The sequence below is a fragment of the Aythya fuligula genome, chromosome 1 (assembly GCF_009819795.1).
Source record: "Aythya fuligula isolate bAytFul2 chromosome 1, bAytFul2.pri, whole genome shotgun sequence".
Classification (NCBI taxonomy): domain Eukaryota; kingdom Metazoa; phylum Chordata; class Aves; order Anseriformes; family Anatidae; genus Aythya; species Aythya fuligula.
The window spans coordinates 118,811,559-118,833,726 of NC_045559.1; the positions used below are offsets into that span (position 1 = coordinate 118,811,559).

Below are 22,168 nucleotides of genomic sequence, written 5' to 3' on the forward strand. Positions count from 1 at the left end.
CGTCTGGCAAGCTGGGGTGTAAAATACACTACATACAACCAGAAGGTTACACAAACTTGTGTGAAGTTACAGAAGGAGGTCACCACTTTTTTTCTGCCGACTGCAGGAACCTGTCAGCAAGGTCTAGTGTTGTGTAGGAGCTACCATCGGGCTTGGCAGAGGAGTTTTAAAGGCAGTAAGCAGGTGACAGGGCTGAACTGGGCTGAAATAAAATGTCTGTTTTAAGGTGTGTTGTTTTTTTTTTCTTCTTTTCCTGCAGCTTTTTTTTTTTTTTTTTTTTTTTTTAATAACCTGTTACCTGTACTGTACATACAGAAGCACTGTGCTTTGTATGGGTTTCCTGCACACATGCAAGCTTTATTCATGTCTCTTCCAGCTACTGTCCCCATGGTATTTGCTTTCTCAAACCTATCTCACTACAGTCAAAGAGGAGCAGCTGAACAATAGGGCCAAAAGGCCTGTGTGCATTTTAAAATGCTTCACAAAAGACCCATTAAACCACTCAGTGAGGAGTCCTTTCAGCCTTGAAGTCAGAAATTTAGAGATGTGAAACTGAAACAGTTCGGAGCTGCTGAGCGATGGCTCACAGTCTGAGCGTAGGACTTGGTTTGGCACCAGCCTCATGGTCCCCTCTGCAGCTGGGCGATGGTGGCAGTGGTGCTCTGACATCCAGGTGGTTCCTCTTCACTTCTCTGCTTCCCTAAAGAGAAATGGCTGCTTTCCAGCTGCCCATGCTATCTCTTGGACGAGGCATTTAGGCTTGTACCTGGAAGCCTGAGAGATGCTGGTGTGCAAAGCAGATTTCCTGTTCTAAGGTCCAGTTTTTCCTACGCACCCCTCCCTAAGTCCTTCCTCATTCCAGAGACTCCCTGTAGCCAGGATAAGCTGTCTCTTAATAGCAAGCATTATGCCAGAACGCCTTATAGTTTAATAGCATTAAGCTTTCTCTGCGTAAATTGGTTCCCAAATGCGTATGTCTGCCTTGAACCTTCAGCAGTCATTATGAATAACAGGAGGATAAAGACAGTTGAGGGGAATTCCCCTCACACAGATGAAGAATAAATTCTTGCTAAATTGCCAGCGTGTTGGGGGGTGGGTGGGCAGGCAGTGCAAACTTTCTTAAAGTAAAACGTGACTCCTACTCTACCGCAGCGCCAGAATAATTCCAAAGAAGCAAAGGGATATGCATTTGCGAAACTGGGATTAGAAGCCGGGCTGCTCTTCCCACAAAAAGATCCAGTCTTTAGGCTTTGTATTGAATGAATGACTGCCACATATTTGGGAGTTAGAAATTTTCCTTGTTAAAGATGAAGTGTACTCCTCGTGGGTCAGCTTCCGAGTTACTGATGCTCTGCTTGTTGAGCGTGTCAGCTAGGCCCTCAGGTCCACACAGAAAAACACCTATTCTGGAACTGTGAAGAAAATGAAAACATGGTCAGGAACTAAATATAGAGCAGCTGGATGTTGTTTGTGCATATCAATCTTATGTTCTGTAGCTGCAAGTTGTTTTTTTTCTCAGTGACAAAACTTAAAGGAGAACAGCATGTCTCCCCTTTAAAACTTATAACCCCTTCAAACTTGTAAGGCATTTACTACTGCTTCTAAAGCAGATGGTGGGCTACATCTCAGCTCAGCAGAAGTCAGTGAAGACAGTTCAATGGACCTCAGTGGAATCAATAAAGTCTCAGAGTTCATGACACAAATTGTTGAAAGGAACTGTTCTATTTTTTCCTACAAATTTTGGGTGCTCAGCCAAAGACCATCAATATTTAGTTTTATTTATTTATTTACTTATTTATAGGTAGAAAGCATTACTATTTGAGGTATTTAGAGGTCAAATGACTTTCCTATCTACTTCAGCTAGGAAGTTGTGATATGTTTTTTCTAAAACATCTGCTAGTAATTGCATACCTCACCAAGCATGGATGATTTTTTATTTTTTTTTTAAGCTGTAGGTTAAAACAATTTGGTCAAGACTCCAGGTCATGTCCATGTCTGAAACCAGATTAGAAGATACTTGGAGATTGTTGTTAAAATACTCTAAAATACTGTCCTCAAACATTATCAGTGAAAGGAACAAGATTGTGCTATTATGATGTTCAGACAGAGGACTATCAGTACAGGTTTACCCTGGATGCTGCCTTGCAATGGTTTTGAACTCATTTTCCCAGTTAGGTCTTCCATACAAGGTTTTCTGCTTAAGGCCTGTAATCACATCCTTCTCTTCTTCATGATGCACTACAAAATGAGTGGCCTGTGGGAAATGAAAGACAAAGGACAGCATCATGTCAATATGCACTGAATTATTTGCAAACCAAGAACATTCCTGAAGAATTTATGGTGTTTAGGAAGGAAAGTTACATGGGTATAGTCCTGACTGGTAGTGTCCATCTCCCTCTTTTCCCCTGACTGGGTTATCTCAAGACTTAAAGCCATAAAGTGTTGAACACTGAAATGACATTTCTTTTGGAATGAACTGTTTTAGTCCAAGAACTGTAATCAGTACATAAGGCAGTGATATTTTCTGCAGTGTTTTTACCTGAGATTCATCCCAGCCTGTAAGGTAGATGTTATAGCTGAGAAACTCTGCGTTATTTCTCTCCTGCATTTGAGTTTCCAGAGACTGCAAGAGGTCAGCAAACCATTCAAAGGCATGAGTGTCCCTGCAAAGCCAGTAAAAATAGATCTGGAAGAGACAAGAGTAAACTGTCAGGGGACATAGTCCTTTAGGTTTCCGGGTTTCTGTCTGCTGACTAAATGAGGATTTCAGACTTCTTGTAGAAATTGTCCTGACCAGTTCAGCTAATGGGTAGGCAGTACTGAAGCTATTCAGGAGTTGTGACACTGGGAGGGTTGTGAAGCAGAATGAGTGACTGCAAGAACAAAGAAACATCTTTCTATTTGTCTTTCACTAGTGGGTTACGTTTGTAGTTCAGGATGTTTCCCCAGTTGTAAAACAGCTTGTTAGGATGTAAAATAATGACCTGGAGGTATATTCTATCTCCCTGTCTGCTGGCAGGGAAGTTAAATTAAAGCAGGTAACGAAATCAGATCTGTCCTCTGGATATGCCCATAACTGTGGAGTGTGGCCCCACATCTCTGCACAGGGACTTTCCAGGGGCAGAAGGCAAGAAGAGGATGGCAGCAGGGTGCTTCCACTGACAGAGTTGCTCTCTTTGTTGTTAGGGAAGGCACACAATGTTTGCATGTGCTGGGGAAGTATGGCATGTCTTTTTGTATCTACCATGGCTTGAATGGCACTTCCACCACAGGTGGAAATCCCCAAATCCCCAGGACCACAGGCAGGATTTGCTTATAGGGTTTTGCTCCTAGGGTATTTCTCCTTTTTTTTTTTTTTTTTTTTTTTTTTCATCCTCTTGCTTCCCTGTCTGCTCCTCTTGTGACACAATTGGGCTCTTCTTTCAGGATTTATGCATGTTTGGAGCCAGATCCCTTTTCTGGGCCTGTTTCGATTTGGGCTGTCAGCCCTCCAACAACTACATGAGTTCTGGGAAATTTCTGTGACAAAGAGGACACGTACCTTCTTAAGTTTTAGGTTCGTTGCATCGTGGCAGTATTTGTACCAGACAGACTTGAGCACGGATGCAAATGGTGTGACCCCTATCCCAGCTCCAACAAGCATAACAGTTTCATAACTGAACACGTCCTCACTGGCGGTTCCAAAGGGGCCGTCCACAGCTATCCTGAAATCAAAAGTACTCTTAATAAATCAGTAGTGAATATTTGTTAGCACCATTTAAAGTAACAGTAGAAAGGTAAAGTATTTGTCTGTTAAAATGCATGTTTGGGCTGAATGCTAGAAAGTAAGAGAAAAGGTGGATTTGATCATAGGAGGGAACTGGAAGGAGCAGTCCAAGGTCAGAATCTGTGATGGAAGTAGTTAATGACTGCATCGCAGGTGCCACCAAACTGGCTGAGTACAATTTAAAGTGTTTAAGATTTTGGTTGGCTTTGTGGTGGAGTCTCTCTGTACATACTTGGGCAACTTCCAGGCCTCCTGGAATTCTTGCTTGTCACATCCGCAGGCATTGAACAAGCCCTCTGTCCAGTCCCCCACAATACGGACATGAATACTGAAGTAATCCTCTTCTGGGGCAGAGGTTAGAGTGAATGGATGCCATTCCAGTTTAGACACTGCTGGACATTTGACAAAAATATATTGTCCGACCTCCATCTTGAAACCCTTCTTCATCATCTGGAGCTCAATCGTCTTGAAAGGATGAATCACCACCTACAGCCAGAGGGACAAGGGGAAAAAAAAAAGACAAAAGGAAAAGGCTTTCTTCCCTGATCACTGGTTTTATCGGTCCTTCATCATCCTTTCCTATGAAGGCAAGGAAGGCAGGTGAAACTTTGTTCCTAGTAAACTGGGAGTGAGAAGCAATGCCTGACAGCTGGGTGAAAGACTGCAGAAGATGCGGAGTTGTTGGCTGAGGTACCTTTTTCACACTGTACGTGCAGTCACTCCAAAAGGGATAGGTCAGACTGGCACATCTTGTGACACATCACCAGATTTGTGTATGCACATTGTTAACTCTACGTGCAGCTTACACAGTGGCACAGTGTTAATGAAACTGGATGCATGTATCAACAAAGAGCTATCATACAGGTAGGGAATTAGACAGGTAGTACCACTGGAAACTGAAGTTTTCATGTTATACCTGGGTGGGAACTATAGTTGTGCCTATTGTACCTATATTTAGCCAAGAATTAACAGTAGGAATATCTAGAAGCAAGGCTAGTATTTCAATCACTGCAATTTTTTAATCCTAAAGTTGTTGCCAATGTTATTTTCAGTTTTTAGAAGAGAATCAGGTCTCTGTTTATTAATGTAGGTATCAATAATAGCGCTCAGCATTGTGGAAGAAGCTTCCTGCCAACAAGGCACCAAGTAGGCACAACAGACATATGATGCAGAAATAGAGAGATTTTGGTAAAGTTACTAGAAAGCATGCTAGAGTATAGGAGCCTTCCAATATGTCAGCATGGTGCCAGGAACAGCAGAGGCATCTACTATGATCCCCCAGATCCTGCTATGACTTGAACAGGGTAGGTCCATGAGATGCAACACACTGCCACGTGAAGAAATTATGTTGGGAAAGGCCAGGGGAGTTTTTGTATTTCTGAGTTTGATGCCACGATAATTTGCCTATCTTACCTTCAGAATCAGCATTAACATCTCTGCAACACACCATGGGGACCTACCACCTAAGCTTAATGTTAGCTTTGGCTGTGCAAAATAGGTACCCCCTAGCTCTCCTACTCAGAAGACATTTGTTCTGCTGAAAAATCAGAATTCCTAAATATCCAGGTAGTTTTGAAAACAAAGATTTGTTATCCTAAATTACTCTTTATGCCGTGGAGTATTTACATTGGTGAGCGTTTCGCTAGATCTGAAGAAAATTAATTCTCTAAGACTCAGTCCTGTGCCTTAGCTAACTTCTTCCTGCACTCTTTGAAAGACCTTCTTAGGGACAACTATCCTTGGATGTTAGAGGTTAGTATTATTTTTGTGTGTTAGCAGCCAGGACACACCTGAGAGGTCTTTAATTGACCACATTGTCTGATGTGTAGGGACTGCTGGCTTCGCTGCAGCGTCTGGAAAAATTGGTAACGTTTTGCCCAGTGTTAAGCATACCATCAACACATACCTTTGTGATAACAACCTTCTGCTGTGACCTCCAAAACCGCACCAACCTCTCACAGAGGTACAAAAACATGGGACCTACTACCCACTTCCATGTCTGTTAACAGAATAAAATGAGAAGTCAGATCATGAAGATGGCAATTGACATTACACTGAGTTCTGGAAGTGCTATTAACAGGAGTTAATTTAAGTTACTTATCAACCAGAGAAGGGAAGCCTTAAAATATATGACACCTTCAAAATAGCTTCTGCTCAGAGAAAGAATTTATTTCTTTGTTGAGAATTGCAGTTGGGTTTTTAATGGATACAATAGTTACAGCAATGCACTTTCCTATGGGTGATTTTGTCTATACCTTAAAACTAAGGTAGGTAGGTGTAATGAGGAATACAACTCTCAATGTGTTACTGACTCAGGTCTGTATTACTGCAGGGAAGTTTTCTGTTAACAGCTCTGTCTGAAACATACATGAAAGCCAGCCTGGTTAGTCAGTAAGAGCTGAAGTTTCAGCTCTTGATGTCTGAAGACAATCATTTTCTGTTAATGATTATCGATCCATTAATAATATGAAACTATTATGTGGATTATAGCACTTTTTAGGAACTGCAACAAGCTGCAAAATACATTTCGTAAACACGTATTGCTTTACGTAAAGTAAGCTGCTTTCTGCAGTGACTGTATACATTATTTAACAAAAAGTGAACTCTAAACATTTTTGATTGACTCTACACTCGGAACAATTGTTCTTACCATAGGAGGATTCCCTGAAAACTGGGGGATTGGGCAAGCTCCTTTTGTCCCCCACTTACTGAAGTTCTTATAGCAAATCTCTGGTTTATGTTCAGCCAGACTTGCATCAGTCTGTCCACGTACAATACGCCTGAAAAAAAATTGCAAAACATTAAGGGAATGAAATGTAAATGAACTTATTGTCATGAACTGTCACTTATTATTATTCTGTTTATGTACTAATCTATTTCCATGAAGTTATGGACTTCTGCAGTGTTGGTGTTCCTTTTGATTCAGTTCTATTTCTCTGACCAACCCACAAAATTCCTATTAAAATGATAATAATGAGGAGGAAAGTTTGTAGGGGAAAATACCAACAACAAGATCAGACGAGGAACTAAGGGGTATGTTCATTATCATTTCCAGTACGTGGTCACAATAGGAAAACTTCATTCTTTTCAAAGCAATCCTACTTTTTCCTTCAATAAGAAAAACCAAACAGGGAGTGGGCTCAATAATCAGTTTCCTAGTGAAATAATCAGTTTCCTAGTGATCAGTGCAGAAATTATTACTGTTATTTAGCTTAGAAATCATAGAGAACCCATTCCAAAGTACCTCCTTTGATACTTTCTCTCTCTTTAAAGCTGCACAGTAGATGTTCAGTTGGTGTGAATGGGCACAGGTTCCTCTGGCTCAGTGGAGCTACGCCAGCCTGCCAGCCAAACCAGCTGATGTCAGTTGATGATCCTGACTCTATATTTCAGCTTGTGTTTTGGCTTGGTTTGTATTGGTTGTTTGTTTTATTATAGAGAAGCCTGATTTCTCCAGTTCTAGCTTTCTAGTAGCAGAGCTGGTGCTGGAAGAAAATTTCAGTCTTGAGGACGAAAAACATACTCAGAACTTGTTCGACATTTCCTGCCTCTGTATGGAGTTCTACCAGCCTCTGGGGCACGTGAGAGTCCCCAGAATGACAGTAATTAGTAGGATGATGGTGATAGCAAAGAAATGAAGATTTAGATCTGATGACTTTCCCTGGAAATGGTCTGATTCTGATTGGCTTCATGCCAATATGATCCTGTTGATATTTTCTTTCCATGACTTCTCTTTCTGTGTTTCAAGATTGGTTTCCTTGAACTGAACTGTGTTTCTGATGTTTCAATGAAATTTGGTATCTAAGTTAAATGTGTATCTGTCTTTAAGTGACAAATGTATCAGAGGATTATTGCAGTGCCTGTGCACTATCTTGAAAGTTAAAAGATTTCAACGCTGATAGATACTACTAGCGAATCGCTTCCTCATTAAGGGTTTCATTGTCATCCTGCCTGAAAAATAAAGGGAAAGAATGACACTGTCCTAGGAGCATCACGAGTTGCAGTTTGCAGGATCACCAGTTGCAACTCACTTCCCCACTAGTGACAACGGCTTCAGCGGAGCCACCCTCTGGGGTGATTTACAGGAACAGGAGGAGCCCATTTTCCACCTGTTTTCTGACAACCCTCACCCCCATCACTTAAGGGAAAGAGTGGGCCTGGTGGCTTTTGCCCTGCCTTATAATCCACTCAGAGTTTGACAATGCTGGGAGCTTGTACAAGAAAAGGGAAACAATTATTTTCACTTACTGTGCAGTGTAGATGCTCTTCCAGTACTGAAATTAAGCTTTCAATAATATAGCCTTATCATTACTTCTTTTTCTGCTACAAGTTTTACTTTAACTTCCAAGGCAGGGTGATCTGGATCTCTGTACTCTTTCCTCTTTACATTTACTACAACAGGAAGATTTGGACTTTTGTCTGTGACATAACTCATGCACAGAATATTGGTGATGGAAAAATGCTTTAACAGCTTGTAACAGACAAGAATTTGCCCCCTTCATTCCATTAACTATATTTGCTTCAGTTTTCTGTATATACATGTCTATACGTATGCACATATACCTATGTATGACACAGCCTTTTCTTTTGAGATACGATGACATCTATGCCTCTTTCAAACATACAACTTTGCGAGTGTCAGATCATACTTATTTTATAACATCTATCTTTACACATCTAAGATTCCTTCCCTGAGCATAAAAAGACCATCTAATATTTTTTCAGTATAGTATCATTTTCTCTAAACTTGAAATGTCTTTTGCTTTTAAGGCAAAATACGATGGAGCTATCTTTGCCTGAAAGTGATCTAACACCTATCCTGCATACGAGTAACGGCCCCTCTGAGTTCACTGCCAGAAATCATCCTTCCATCTACAGATAATAATATTCCTGTGTTTATCTCCTCCCAAAGTCTAGCTGAATCTCTCTGACAACCACGTCGACCTCTACTGCTGCCCAAACTCTGTCTTTTCAGTACTATGTTATTAAAATGATGAAGATATAGTCCACATCCAAGTAACCAAAAAGTCAGCTTCTATGAAATATATGCTACTCACTGATTGCTAGAAAGAGCAATGCTTGCTTTCTGACAGCATTGTGCAGTAGCTGTTGACAAGTCTGGACATTTTGTCGGTAATTATAATGTGTTTGCTGAAGGAAACATGACCCATTTGTTCTTTTCCTTCAATGTTTTACTCAAACATTCTTCTTGTTTTGGAAGTTTAAATGGACTATCGTTGCTGGTGATCCTCCTCTGCCTTCTATTTTTGCTGTTCCTGTTGTAATCTCATTTCTGTCGTCTTTTTTTTTTTTTTTTTTTTTTTTTTTTTTCTAGCACTATTTGACTAAGAGGAAGTGTTGTTGAATAGTCATTTTTGTTGGGCATTTTTAAAGGACACTTTCTAGTGCTCTGAATTCTTAGCTATTTTTAAGGTAATAACACCTAGAATTTCATTGTAAATGGATAAAATGGATAAAATAGCATAATTATGAACTATGAAATGTGGCTTGGAAGATTTAGCTTTTTTTTTTTTTTTTCTCTTTATGCATCAGTTCTGTAGTTTTAAAAAATGAAACTAAAGTTCATTTTTCTAAGCAGTTAAATTGCTTGTGCATTGTCCTAAAATTGTTTCAATAGGCTATTCAGATAATTCAGAAGGTATGGAATGAACTAACTGTTGGAAAAGAAAATGTTTGGCATTTTAAAGTTACAAAAACGTACAGCTACCTGTATTTGAGCTGCAACAGCTAAAAATCTATTATGAAATGCTGTTGATACTAAATCCCCAAAACTCATCCAAGTCTGAAAGATAAATGCATGTTGTTATAGTTATCATTTATTCCACAAAATCCTAGGCCTTATGTTATTACTATTCCTTTTAGGACACAAAGATAAAATACAAATTAGAAACCAGAACCCTGGGAAAGAGCTTTCCAGTTTAAGTATCAGAAAGAGTTGGTTATCAGTGAACTGATAGGCTTGACTTTCATAAGCCTCATGCATGTGAATAACTTGTTGCTTGTATCTGAGGGCCTATTGTCCTCAGAATCCGTATTGGTGCATCATTACCATAAAAGTAACTGCTGTTTAGTGACTTAAGTCTCTCTATATATCTGTGGGTAGAGAGCTTTAAGCTAAAATATAGAAGTTATCATGTATTGTGCAATAAATGCGAATACTCACCCAGCACCATGGATGACAAGGCCAATAAAGAAGATGACAAAGAGATGATGTGTGTACCAAAATACTTCAAAATATGACCTTCTGATGGTTTTGGTGGACGACGTGATGATTAGTATGAGGGCCAAAGTGATGATAACACCAGTGAGACCAGCCAAGTATGTGAAAGCCACATATAAGCCCCCCATGGGATTCTGTAAAATAATTGAACACATTGGTCTAGGGAAGAGGCTGCATCAATGCTGAGTCAGCTGAACCACCAGTCTGTCTCCCTTGCCAATTTCTTTATCTTCTTGCAAATCTTTAAGTCATTTTCTATGAATTTGCCAACAATGTTTTGAAAACCCACTCCATTTTTGTTTTACTGCAAATGTACTCTTACTAAAGTAAGTGGAAGTGGAGATAAAGGATTTTCCACATATTAGCACACCAAGGATTGTTTCTAACTCTGCCACTGCTCAGCACTAGGGGTTTGGGGAAAAGAAAGATTTCTGAGCAACTCTGTTTCTAGAGCTGAGGTCCTACATCCATATTTAGGAAGCTAAATTAAAGCTCTCATTTTCAGTCATGTTGTGCAGCTGTGGTTCTCAAAACCTATGTCAGACTCTTGGTGCTTCTGAGGAATGAGGAGTTTTTTTATTTATTTTTTTTATTTTTTTGTTGTGTGTTTATGTTTGTTTGTTTGTTTGTTTTGAACCAGAATTTAGGGAGCTCAAGGTCAAAACTTTTGCTTTGATTTCTGTCTGCCTAATGAGAAGATTTCTTTATGGGGCATTTGTTTTTATGGCACGGTTTAAAGCTAATGTGAAATCCTCACGTGAAAAGATATAAAGTATTACCAAAAGTCAGCCATGTTATTATTGACCAACATAAGAGAATGAATTACAAAAGACTGTCCTGCAAGATGGTTCAAATGCAGATTGTGCACTCCAGAAATAGGAAATCTACTGGGATATTCTTGCATGATTATCTAGATGAATGGAATAATGATTCTTCACAGCCTGATGTCACTTACCGGAATAGTTTGCCTAAAAAAATTGACATAGCTTTCTTCTGGCTTATCACCAAGTTTCGAGAGCGCAGATGCAAGAGTGTTTTTCTCCTCAAGACGTGCTTGCACACTCCACTCCACATTGAATAAGTGTGCAATGGTGTGAATTGCTAGGAATGACAGAAACAATTAATTAGGGTTAAGCACAGGTTAAGTACTCAGTGTTTTGGGGTAACATTTGGGTGAACACTGTAATGTTTCTCAACAGCAGCTTAGAACCTTTGCCACTCTCACCCCCTTCATCACAATTTCAGATCACTGACGTGTGTTATTGCTAAAGCTTCACCATCTGAAGTTTACACCTTTTACTGGGTAGAGGAAGGAAAGAGGTAAAGGGAAAAAAAAAATCTAGAACATCTTTATTCAACAAAGGCTTTCAGCAATTCAAGTTGAAGAGCAGTGCCCTAATTTTATACTTGGGATGGCTTAAGTTATCTGTCAGGATCATACAGGAACTATGTAGAAGAGTGAAGCAGTGAATCTGGATCTCTTTGGTGTCAGATTTTATAGGGCTTTTTTGCCCTAACAAAGCTTCTTTGCTTTGTTTGGCTAACAGTCATTAGAAAGTTTTTGCTGGGCTGGACTTGTCCATAAACTAGTACACCTGAAGTATTTCACACTATTTTCACAGTGTCTTATTGCAGGGGTAAGCTATACAACACTTCTCTGATATTTTCCACTTTTATATCACTGGATATTTACTCACATGCAAATCAGGGCCTGAGTGGCCTTACATAAACTGAATTGCCCCGTTCCTTTCCTGTGAAGTGGTGAGCTCAAGTAATCTACTGATGTTACTACTGTTCTAAGATACATGATTTGTTAGATACATGAATTGAGAAGTGGCAAATTTGTTGGGGAAAAAAAAAAAAAAAACAAAAAACAAAAAAAAAAAACAAAAAAAAAAAAAAAAAAAAAAAAACAACTTTAGTTTACCTGATAACAGATAAAACATGAAAATAATTCAACAGCCTGCCCTAGTTTTTACAACACTTTCTTTAATTATTTCTATTATTTTTTCAGATGTGCCAGCCAATTTATAAGCCTAAACAAAAAAATAGCTAAAGTACCAGGTTCTCAAGGCTTTGCTAAATACTCTTTATTAATCAGTGTCATGAATTCTGCTAACAGTGCAACAGAAAGGTATCATTTCTTACTTATCTTTTGCTCTCTGACAGTTGCAGATCAATGACTGAAAACTGTTCTAAGCTTTGATACATGCTGACTCCTTCAGGTTAATGAAATCAGCTCTCTGCCCATATCCATAAGAACTTGAATCCCACCTGAATTTTGCCTAAAATGAAAAAGAAAGGAATAAACAAAGAAACATTTGAGTACCAACCAGTATGAAGGGCGATCATCCATGCCACCATTTTGTGAAAAGTGAGGTTCCTGTCCAGCTGTCGTCTGACACGGGTAGAGCAGCACTTTGGGGTTGAAGAAAAAAAGTATTTGCAGACTACTTGTGATGCCTTCGCATATTTATTTAAATGCAGGAAAAACAAAAACGTGAACAAAAAATGGAGGCCCTAAGCATAACAATTGGTCACATTGGTGGTAAAGAATATTTAGGAATTCAGAATTCCTAAATATAAACAAAAATATATCACTCCATACTTAGAATATAATCATAATATTATATTTTAATATGTCCCATTGAAACAAAATATATGTTAATGAGAAAAAAATAACATGCAGTATGGCAAGAATATATGTCTTATCTGTGTTAAATTTAAATGATGTTATAAATAGAGGGAATCATCACACTCTGCCATGCCAGGACAAGGTGACTGTTTTGGTAGGGACTCAGGTTTCCAGCTAGCATCAGAATCCTGTTGTGGTTCACACTGTAGAAATGGACTGCAAAGCCATAACTGTCATCTCAGAGAACTTCCACTCCAAACGCAGCAGTCACTTATGTTCCTGAGTGATTCCTTCCCCAAAACACTGGGTGTACTTGCCAGACATTCATTTGCAAATTGTCACTAACGTTATCCAAGCGAAACAGGAATAAAAAAAACCTCTCTGCTAATACAAGCTGAAGAACTTGGTTCTTAAGAAAAACAGAATGGTATTTTCATTAACGATTATGACAGGTGCCTAAGAGACCCTATCTAAATTGCGCTGTAGTCCGTGGCTGTTCTCCTATAAATTGAAGTTCTTGTAAACCTAGCATTTGTTGCCTCCACGCAGTAGAAAGCATAAATATCCTGTGTTGTGTCCTTATATTGCTTTTGCTAACTGCCAAAAGTAACAAAACACTAAGCAAGCTAAAACATTATATGCCTTGGAACCATATAAATGTTTCACACAAGAAATTAAGAGAGATCAAAATTTTCTTCCAAGTGCTTGCTGGACATTAACTTTGTAGACAGACAGGTAAAGTATCTTCCCAGGTAACAGGGTGGATCTGATCATTCCAGATCATTGTTTTGTTTTGTTTCATTTTGTTTTGTTCTCCAGCTATGACTTTGATTAAAAGGCAAACTTTAACACTACTGCAATGACTTCAGCAGACTATAACAACAGCCAGAATAAATTTCACCTTCTCTGCATCATGTGTCTTGAGATATAATTAAAAGGCTTGTAGAACAAAGAGTAGTACAGCATGGAAGTGCCCATCCTGCTTTTCTACCTTGCAAAAAGCAGGTAGGAACACTAGGTCTTGCTGTTTAAGAGTTTAAGACCAAGCAATGGCAAAATGCTGCAGTTAAGTTCAGTAGTGAGGCTCATTAACAAAAGCAATGAATACAGCAACAAAGGGCATGCAAAGACAACACAGCCGTTCTTTCAATTAATAATAAACAACTTTGTGGTGTATCATTTCTGGGTGGCAGAATGTAAAGGGCAGGAGTTTCCATCACATTCCTATTGAGCAATTCACCCTCTGCCTAACCCCAATGGCATTGCTACTGGAAAGGCCACTGCCCCTTCAGTAAGTAACATGACATTTAAAAATCCTGATTTTCTTAAGAGATCCTCACAGGTTTTACTTCCAGATCATAGCTAATTAGACAAAAGAGTAGAACAAGCACAAACAGCTGCACCACTGCACCATGGCTACCACAGTCCTGTCCTTACCAGTGGGACACTAAGCTGTGCATGTTTTGCTTAAGGTATACAATTCCTTCCTTCCTGAGGTAATACAACACATTGCTATAGATTTATTGTATAAAATTGATTTATGTCTATAAATACATTGTATATGTAATATATAAATAAACAAATATATATATATAAAAAAAGCTATTGAGATTTATAGCATCAAGCAACAGAAGTTAAAGAAATTCCAAACAGCCTTTAAATCCTGTTTTATGTCCCACCCTCATGTCCTTATTCATCCTCAGAGTCCTGAGCTTCCTCACACAGCCTGGTGCTGTCAGCTGCAGGCAGGCAGCAGAAATGAAGCTGTAGATCTCTACATGGTTCAGACTTGCAAACTGGGTAAGAGATGAGCAATTCAGGACAAGAAGCTTTAAGACCCAGTTGCAGTACAATTCTCAACCCTTGGAATCAGTTTTAAGCATTCCAGTAATGTTTCTGAAAATGTCTTCAGCTCTTTCATTGCTTTGAGCTCAGAAGACTTCTTCCCAACCTGCTTACAACCCAACTTTGGACAGCATTGGAAATATTATTTAGGAGCTTAATGTGGCAGAAACAGTTCACTTTTTCATCCACACTGATTGTCAAACTATATGTACTGGATGAGTGTACAGTGTGGGTTGTCTCTGATTATTTTCTTATGTGTTCCCTCAGCTGACAAGGGTCATCCATTTTGTATTAATAAGATTTGCAACTTGTAGATGCTTTTGGAGGCCTAATCATCATAGCTGTGGAATGGGAGCTTTTTATAGTATGCCTGAATAAAATCATTTTATCTTTCTGTCTGCATTATTTCTGCTGTAATAGAGATCTAGATTTCAGTAATGTGATACAGTCAGTGCTATCATAGGAAGCCACTCCAGATATCACCTAGAATTGGTTGTCCTTTTTCTTAGTGGTGGTTCCTTGGTGCTGTGCATAACGTGTGTATTTGGGAGCTAGAAATGGTCAAAAGGCTGGTGAACTATTTCATCCTGAGATAGAAATGCAATGCAGAAAAGAAAGAACGTAATTTATGAACCACTTGAAAAGTCCCATTCTAAGTCTGTGAAAGGATACATTTGCTGTAAGAACTGAACATGCACAGACAGAAGACATGGATTAATTTCTCCTACTATAAATGGGTATGGTATCATTGACAAATGAGGCAAATATGTGTAAGCATCACCAGTGGTGTCTGGCAGACAGAACAGGGCCCTTGCATCCAAGGCAGCATGATACCCAGAAGGCAAGGATAAAGGGAAGAAGTCTAAGTCAAGGCAAAGTATCTCAACAGAGCTCTAGGCATACCATTGGCATAGAGACCTCAGTCTTTCTCATAGCAAAACTTTGGCCTTCTCTACTTCTTCATAGAGGACATCCCCAAATAACAGTGTATTTGGGGAACTTGGACAGTCACTTGGGTGTATTTGCAAGGCTACTTGGGTTATTATCTTTCATAAATTTTGAAATTCTTTCTTCATCTTACCGCACTTGATCCTCTGAGGAAGGAGAGCAAGTTTCGACATACTGGCAGCAGAATCAGCATGCAGTTGAAATTCAGACAAGCTGCAGGAGCCCTTGCCAGAGCCAAGGCATGCTGTAATTGGAGAGATGCTATTATTAATGAATTACCTAGGACATTATCCAGGAGACACATAAGCAAAGATTTCATTTATGTATTATATCACAAGTATTAATGAGTGTGAGATCTAGAGTTAATTAACAATGCTTGCATTTCAGAGTAGCCATGCTCTGGCCTAGTTAGGGGCACATATGCAGAGAGAAAACCTTCCTCCAGACAGACACTTTCCATGCCCAGTTTTGAAATACTATGGTTGTATGAAAAGCTCCCTCTCAGATCTGACAGTTCATGGCCAAGCACAGATGCAAGTCTAAGCCATCAGGAGAGTTTTCTGTCCCAGCGTTATAAAGAAAGAGGCCCTGCTGTGGTTTCAGTTGGCTGAGGGTTAGGACAGAGAGAAGGACAGCTAAAAAGGGAAGTGGTTGAGTGTTCCAAAAGACAATAAGACTGGATCAGGACTAGTCTTTCTTGTAATTAACATTGATATCACAGAAGCTTTGTCTTGCTCATAAAGCTCATGTTATCTTCAGAAGGTTAGTGTCTAAGGCTCCTGCTCCAACCTGTCCCTTGTGTGTGCACTTTTGTTGTCAGTAAAGAGAGTCTAGGAAAATTCATTGCCCCGTCTTTTAGGCATGTGTTCCCTAGATGTTGATCTTCACATCCTCAATAATTTCAAATTTTGACTAAGACAGTTTGGAAGGAGGGGTTAGTGACCATATTAATACAAAAACACTGAAGGGAAGAGAAAGATAGTGTGTGCTCTCCTTGCATTGACTGGGACCCTTTCAAGTTTCAGATCACAGTAAGAGTGACTTGGGATTACACTGAGAGTTATCCACATACAGATCTGTGCCCTGATAACAAAAGGCAGAATTTGATCCATAGATCTGAACCCTGCATGATCTGAAATCCTGCATGAGCAGGATTTCCTGCTTGGTTGAATTAAACCATTGATTTGCAGAGCTTCTACAAAAGGATGTGTACTGTAATTTGAAGATGAGAGTGATTTTTGAGTCTGTGATCAGGCTTTTAAACTATATGAACAAATGAATCTTCTCTATTTACCATGATCCTTTGTAGCTTTGGAAACACCTTCACAGTAAGACACCTAATGTTGCATCAACTAGTTAGGTTACATTGAATAGCCCAGGGTCCAGAATCACGTGTCTGCTTGAATACTATTCACACACTTGATGAATTATGATTGCTTTTCAGAGCTGATAACTATGTAAAATATTCAGGCTATGAAAAAGGGAAAATGGTTGCACAATAGTTCCAATGGCAATATTTTATTCACCTTCTGCTAAATAAAGTGGCAACAACACGCTTAATTTAATTATCAGGAGAATACTAGTTACCTGGAAACACCTTTAGAATGAGATGTCTCTATTTTACATACCAGCTTTCTATTCAGAAGCACTGGATGTCTGTCTGCATTAAGTTATCTGTTTATGTGTGAATTTAACTCCTACATGAACCTGCTGCTCCAGCAACTTGATCCTGTTTCAGTCACAAAAAAAAATAGGGAAAAGTGCTATGTCTATGCTCAGTCTATGACAAGATAATGTATGTTTTGTACTTACACCAAGGAGTTCTCTGGTGTAGAAGAATTTTTCTGGGACGTCATATGCAAGATAGAACCACCAAAAGAGGAAGACATTTAACCCCAGCCACACAAGCTGAAAGAGAAACAAAGAGGAAACTTTACAGTTTGTTGTTACAGATCATATAGCTGAATTTACACAGTTCAAAAAATCTTCAATTAGTTCATTGTGCTTCTATTTGCAGAGTTAGGTGTGCTGAAGGTGGAAATGGGCTTTAAGGAGCATAGGAGTGGCAATAAACCAAACCACAAGATATTGGTAGCTGAAACTTTTGCATAGTCTAAAAGACTTACAGTTATGTAAGGACTGTCATGTTACAGGTGTCTAGCTAAGTCTGTGAGTCTAGATAAATCTCCAAACATCATGAAAAGTTTCAAATGGCAGTTTGCCTGAAAATGTCCTTCCCATGCTGCACAAGTCCAGGAAAGTGAAGGGTTTTCCATCAGCATAAGGCAGGATATGGGAAATCCCCAAATCCTCATTATAGAATTAATCTAATCTCAGGATTAAATGCTCTTGAATACACATTTAAAGTGACAGTGTGCCAGTCCCATGTACAGTAGCCTGACAGCATGCCCAGGAGGCCAAGATGTTTGATTTGATCCTTGATAGATTCTCACAGTCCTTGGTGTTGACCCATACAGAACATGGACCCTCTGAAAAATACAGTAACACTCTGGCAACTTGTGCTGAGTGGTCGAGTTAGGGGACATCCATGCTTTTCAGCTAGGGCCGGTGAAGATTGAGCATGCTGGGGTTAAGGATGCTATGTGTCTGTTTTATAGAGGGAAATCAATATAGACTGTGGCTGTCCCGTTCCTATCAAGCACTGGACATCCCTGTAGCTAGTCAGTGTATAATAAAGCCGTAGTGAACAATGCAGAATACTTTGGTATGGAAAGTGAACTGTCTGTTCACTTAGTTGCTTTCTTTATTGGTGACTCCTTTAGTTTGTTTCCCTACTAGATAACCTTGTATACCCCTGAGACTAAAAAAGGAAATTAAAAAAAAAAAAAAAAAATCCTACTTGAACAACCTAATGGCCTCTTACTTAATTCTGTTAATATTTCAGTTCTGGTGCAAAAAATATGCCCGAATTCACCTCTTGGTAGTTTCAACTTCCTCAAGTCACTGCGGGTGACAGCAAACGTAGTTACTCCTTTTCAAAGTACTGAAGTGCTAATGCTTTATTCCTAAACTAGAGATAAGCATCTACAATGTTGTACGTAAGTATCAAATGTTCACAGCAGCAGCAATACATTTTTTGAACAAAGACATTCACATTTCAGTCACCACAAATATAGATTGTCTATGGCTTTTTTGCATTACTTTCACTATTTACATATACTAACCCCCCTTGGCAGAAATCCCATAAATGGCATTACATTTTTATTGTATATATTATGTAAAATAATATTATCGTATCATATCATATCATATCATATCATATCATATCATATCATATCATATCATATCATATCATATCTACACATATTAAATGTTGTATATGCATAGCTCTTGTATCACAATTATGTGGAAAAAAGTGAATGCTGAAATACTTTATCGTGCCTACGTTTTCTCCAAGGAGAACTGCCTTGCCTTACTCTTTGGCTCTTTTAAATGGGAATGAGATTTCTGGTACTTTTAAATCTTGCTTGGAATGAATTTAACCTACTTTCACAGCTACTCCATGCAAGCTATATACAAACTCAGTTCAAATGCTAGTTGTACTAACAAAGCATTCATGAATCTCTACTCTAAATTCTGGAATCTGACTCTAATATTAATTTTCTATCCTCAAGACACATCCACAGTGCTTTCAGTTACATCTACTTTTGTTTACTAAAGTGCAAGAAAGGTTTGTTGTTGTGATTGCTTTCTATTTTTGAAGTGCACATGGTTAACAGTGATATGTAATGTTATTCTTTTCCCTTAAGTCACTGTTGCATCCAAATAAAAGAAATACTTACATCTATTTCTAACAAATAAAATGACAGTTAACATAAGATCATTTCTAAATTGACAATAAAGCTGATAGCAATCAAGACACCAGCCAGGGCTCCTAAAACATCGTGTTCTTGAAGTGTGTCACTGCACTTGCTGCCCTAGTTTCAGAATAATCAGATAAATCATTCACTGACACAGTGAGATCTGCTTATTAAAACTTTCTGTAGAACTTTCTAATGGATAGAAATCACAATAAAAATTGTACTTACAACAACAAAGATGGACAGTCCTTCATTCTCCACCCAGTTACCCATGATTGCCTGAGACGAGAGTGCACAACAGCCCCGCTCTTTCTGGGATAGTGTCTCTGTCTTTTCTCATAAGGAAGTGAGAGCAGAAGCTTGCAGCAACCTGTTTCCTTTCTCATTCATTTAGGAAATAAGTTAACCATTGAATCATATCCATAGTTCAATTTCAAACATGTTTCTACCCCCTTTACATAGAACTTTTCATAACTCATACATATATAAACCATTGAAATAAACTTTTCCTCATGATATAGAATTTGGATAAAATAAATAATGTAACTGGTGAGGTTTTCTGCTGAAAAAAATATTGCCACTTTATGTAACTTTTAATGCTGAAGTGTAATACACAAAGCACAGAACAGTCATCTCCTCCCCAGTCTTGTCTTTTTTATCAGCTCAGGTCTGAGTTGCCATTCCTGCAGGTCCCCTTTGATAAATTATCAATAGAATTATTTATCTTTCAGTAATTTAATGTTCACAGAAACCTTCAAATGTAGTCTAACACTCCTCTTGTCTGGGACATACATGCAAACCTTGCCACTTCCTCTTTGCTTGGGTCAAAAGCGAGGACGTGTCACTTGACAGTCTGTTTTTCATATTTGGTACTGTCACACAGTTCCAGTCCTGGGAATCCTGTCACTCTACAAGAAAGAAAAAAAAAAAAAAAAAAAAAAAAGAAAAGAAAAGAAAAAAAAAAAAAAGTGAGGTAAATATTTTGCTTCTGTGATTAGAGAGAAGAAATGCAAAATCATCCAAATGTATTTTAGAACTTGCAAGCCCATGGACATTTATCCCAAGTGTATTCATTTAAAAATGTATATATATATTTGTGGGAAATTAATGATTCTGAATGTTTTGCCTCTGTGGTACCACAGTTCCCAAACCTACAATAAAGATGGCAAAAAGATAGACTGGAGGAGGCTTTGGGATTAAAAAAGCACATCTTTTGGCAAGGTACAGGCCCTAGAGAGGAGAAATCCCTTTACACATGCCTCATGCTCACTTTTTTCTCCAATTCCACCTGTTGCACCACAGAAATACAGATCTCCTCCCAAAGTGACTGACAGAAGTCTGATTTCCAAGGAGGTGAGATGCATGTATGGATGATGCTAATGCATTCTACAAAGATCTTTTTAAACATTAAAAGCTATGTCCTTCCCTTCCCTTCCCTTCCCTTCCCTTCCCTTCCCTTCCCTTCCCTTCCCTTCCCTTCCCTTCCCTTCCCTTCCCTTCCCTTCCCTTCCCTTCCCTTCCCTTCCCTTCCCTTCCCTTCCCTTCCCTTCCCTTCCCTTCCCTTCCCTTCCCTTCCCTTCCCTTCCCTTCCCTTCCCTTATACATAAGAGTTTGGCTTGTGATCTCTCTCTGCCAGAGCCATGCCATGTGGTTCTGCTTGCTCCCATCCTGCAGAACTTCATGGCTTCCCAGAAAGAAATTTTGGGAGAGCCTGGTGGGGCCTAGCACAATACTAACAGTTATAGAGAACAGGGCCATTTTCAGAGGCTTGATTCTGCTCCTACTGGAGTAAATAGCAAGCTTCTTATCACACTTGTATAACTAAATTTCTTGGGGCCTGATTCTGGCAGTGATGCAATATTTGGTCAGGATGTAAAACTGAAGATGAGGGCACCCAGCATAATTCCTGATGCTCTTGCTGTTTTATTCCTGTCTCTTCTTCCAGCATACTACCCTTATTAAACTTCTCCTGGAATATGGCCTCTGTAAGGTGACATAACTGGGACTTGAACAGAAATCCACTGCAGAAACAACCTCATTTGTTGAATTTTTCATTCATTTTTCTCATTTATTTTTTTTTTTCTGCAGAAGCAACCTCAAGCCTTTGGGAGCTGAACAGCTGGGGTGACTGGGGAAGGAAAGGAGTCAGAAAGACTGGGGGATGTCTGTTCTTGCTGTCAAGACTAGCCAATTCTCCCCACACAGAAATAGCAGTGCTATCACTCCATTTTCTTCCCCTGTTCAGGCCAAGTTACTCCTGGCCTCTACAAGCAAGTGTGGGCAGCCAGGATGCTCTGAGCTTTGGCAGCCCTGGCTTGCCTGGCAGCTCCTCAGACACCGCAGCCACTGAAACGTGGGCTCACTGCTTCAGGAGGTTTCTCAAGGGCCATAAACCCAGCGGGGGCTGATCTTAGATTTGTCACAGTGGTCACAAAGCTTAATATCCTCTTAGCAGTCTGACTAGCAGCCATGAAACAGAACATATTTTAGCTGCTCCAAGACTAGCAGTTATCAAATACTTATAGTTTATCTCACTGCCTGAACTCAGAAGAAGAGGTGGAGGTCTTGGATCTCTGGATGTTGTGTTTTGTGTCTCACTGATGTTTGGAAGCTTTGCCATTGATGTGAAAAGCAACAGCACAACATGCAGCTGGCTTTCCCTGGCTTCTGTACATAACGGATGTGAGTAGAGCTGGTATCAAAACCGCCCACTCATCACCCTTGATTTAATTCTGATGCTTGAACCTTCTGAACAAGTTAAATATCATTGGTGTAATATTACCAAGACTTTCTGGTTTTGTACTTTGGTCTAATTAAAAAAAAAGAAAAGAAAGCATCATGTACAAGAAAAAGCACCACTGGCAGTTGTGTATTAACCATTATGTAGGAGTGTGTGAAACTGAAGTATGAAA

The 22,168-nt window shown here is 39.2% G+C and overlaps 1 protein-coding gene across 1 annotated transcript; it reads right to left on the reverse strand.

Moving 5' to 3' along the window:
• Positions 1-244: 244 nt before the first annotated feature.
• Positions 245-19,573, reverse strand: LOC116498076 (cytochrome b-245 heavy chain). Its single transcript, XM_032202337.1, has 13 exons — positions 19,485-19,573; positions 17,248-17,343; positions 15,569-15,679; positions 12,341-12,425; positions 10,963-11,108; positions 9,951-10,141; positions 6,417-6,546; positions 5,673-5,765; positions 3,999-4,252; positions 3,542-3,704; positions 2,540-2,686; positions 2,130-2,254; positions 245-1,412 (listed from the first exon to the last, which is right to left on the reverse strand). The coding sequence occupies exons 1-13, from the start codon at positions 19,527-19,529 to the stop codon at positions 1,286-1,288; spliced, it is 1,713 nt and encodes a 570-aa protein (XP_032058228.1). The 5' UTR covers positions 19,530-19,573; the 3' UTR covers positions 245-1,285.
• Positions 19,574-22,168: the final 2,595 nt, after the last annotated feature.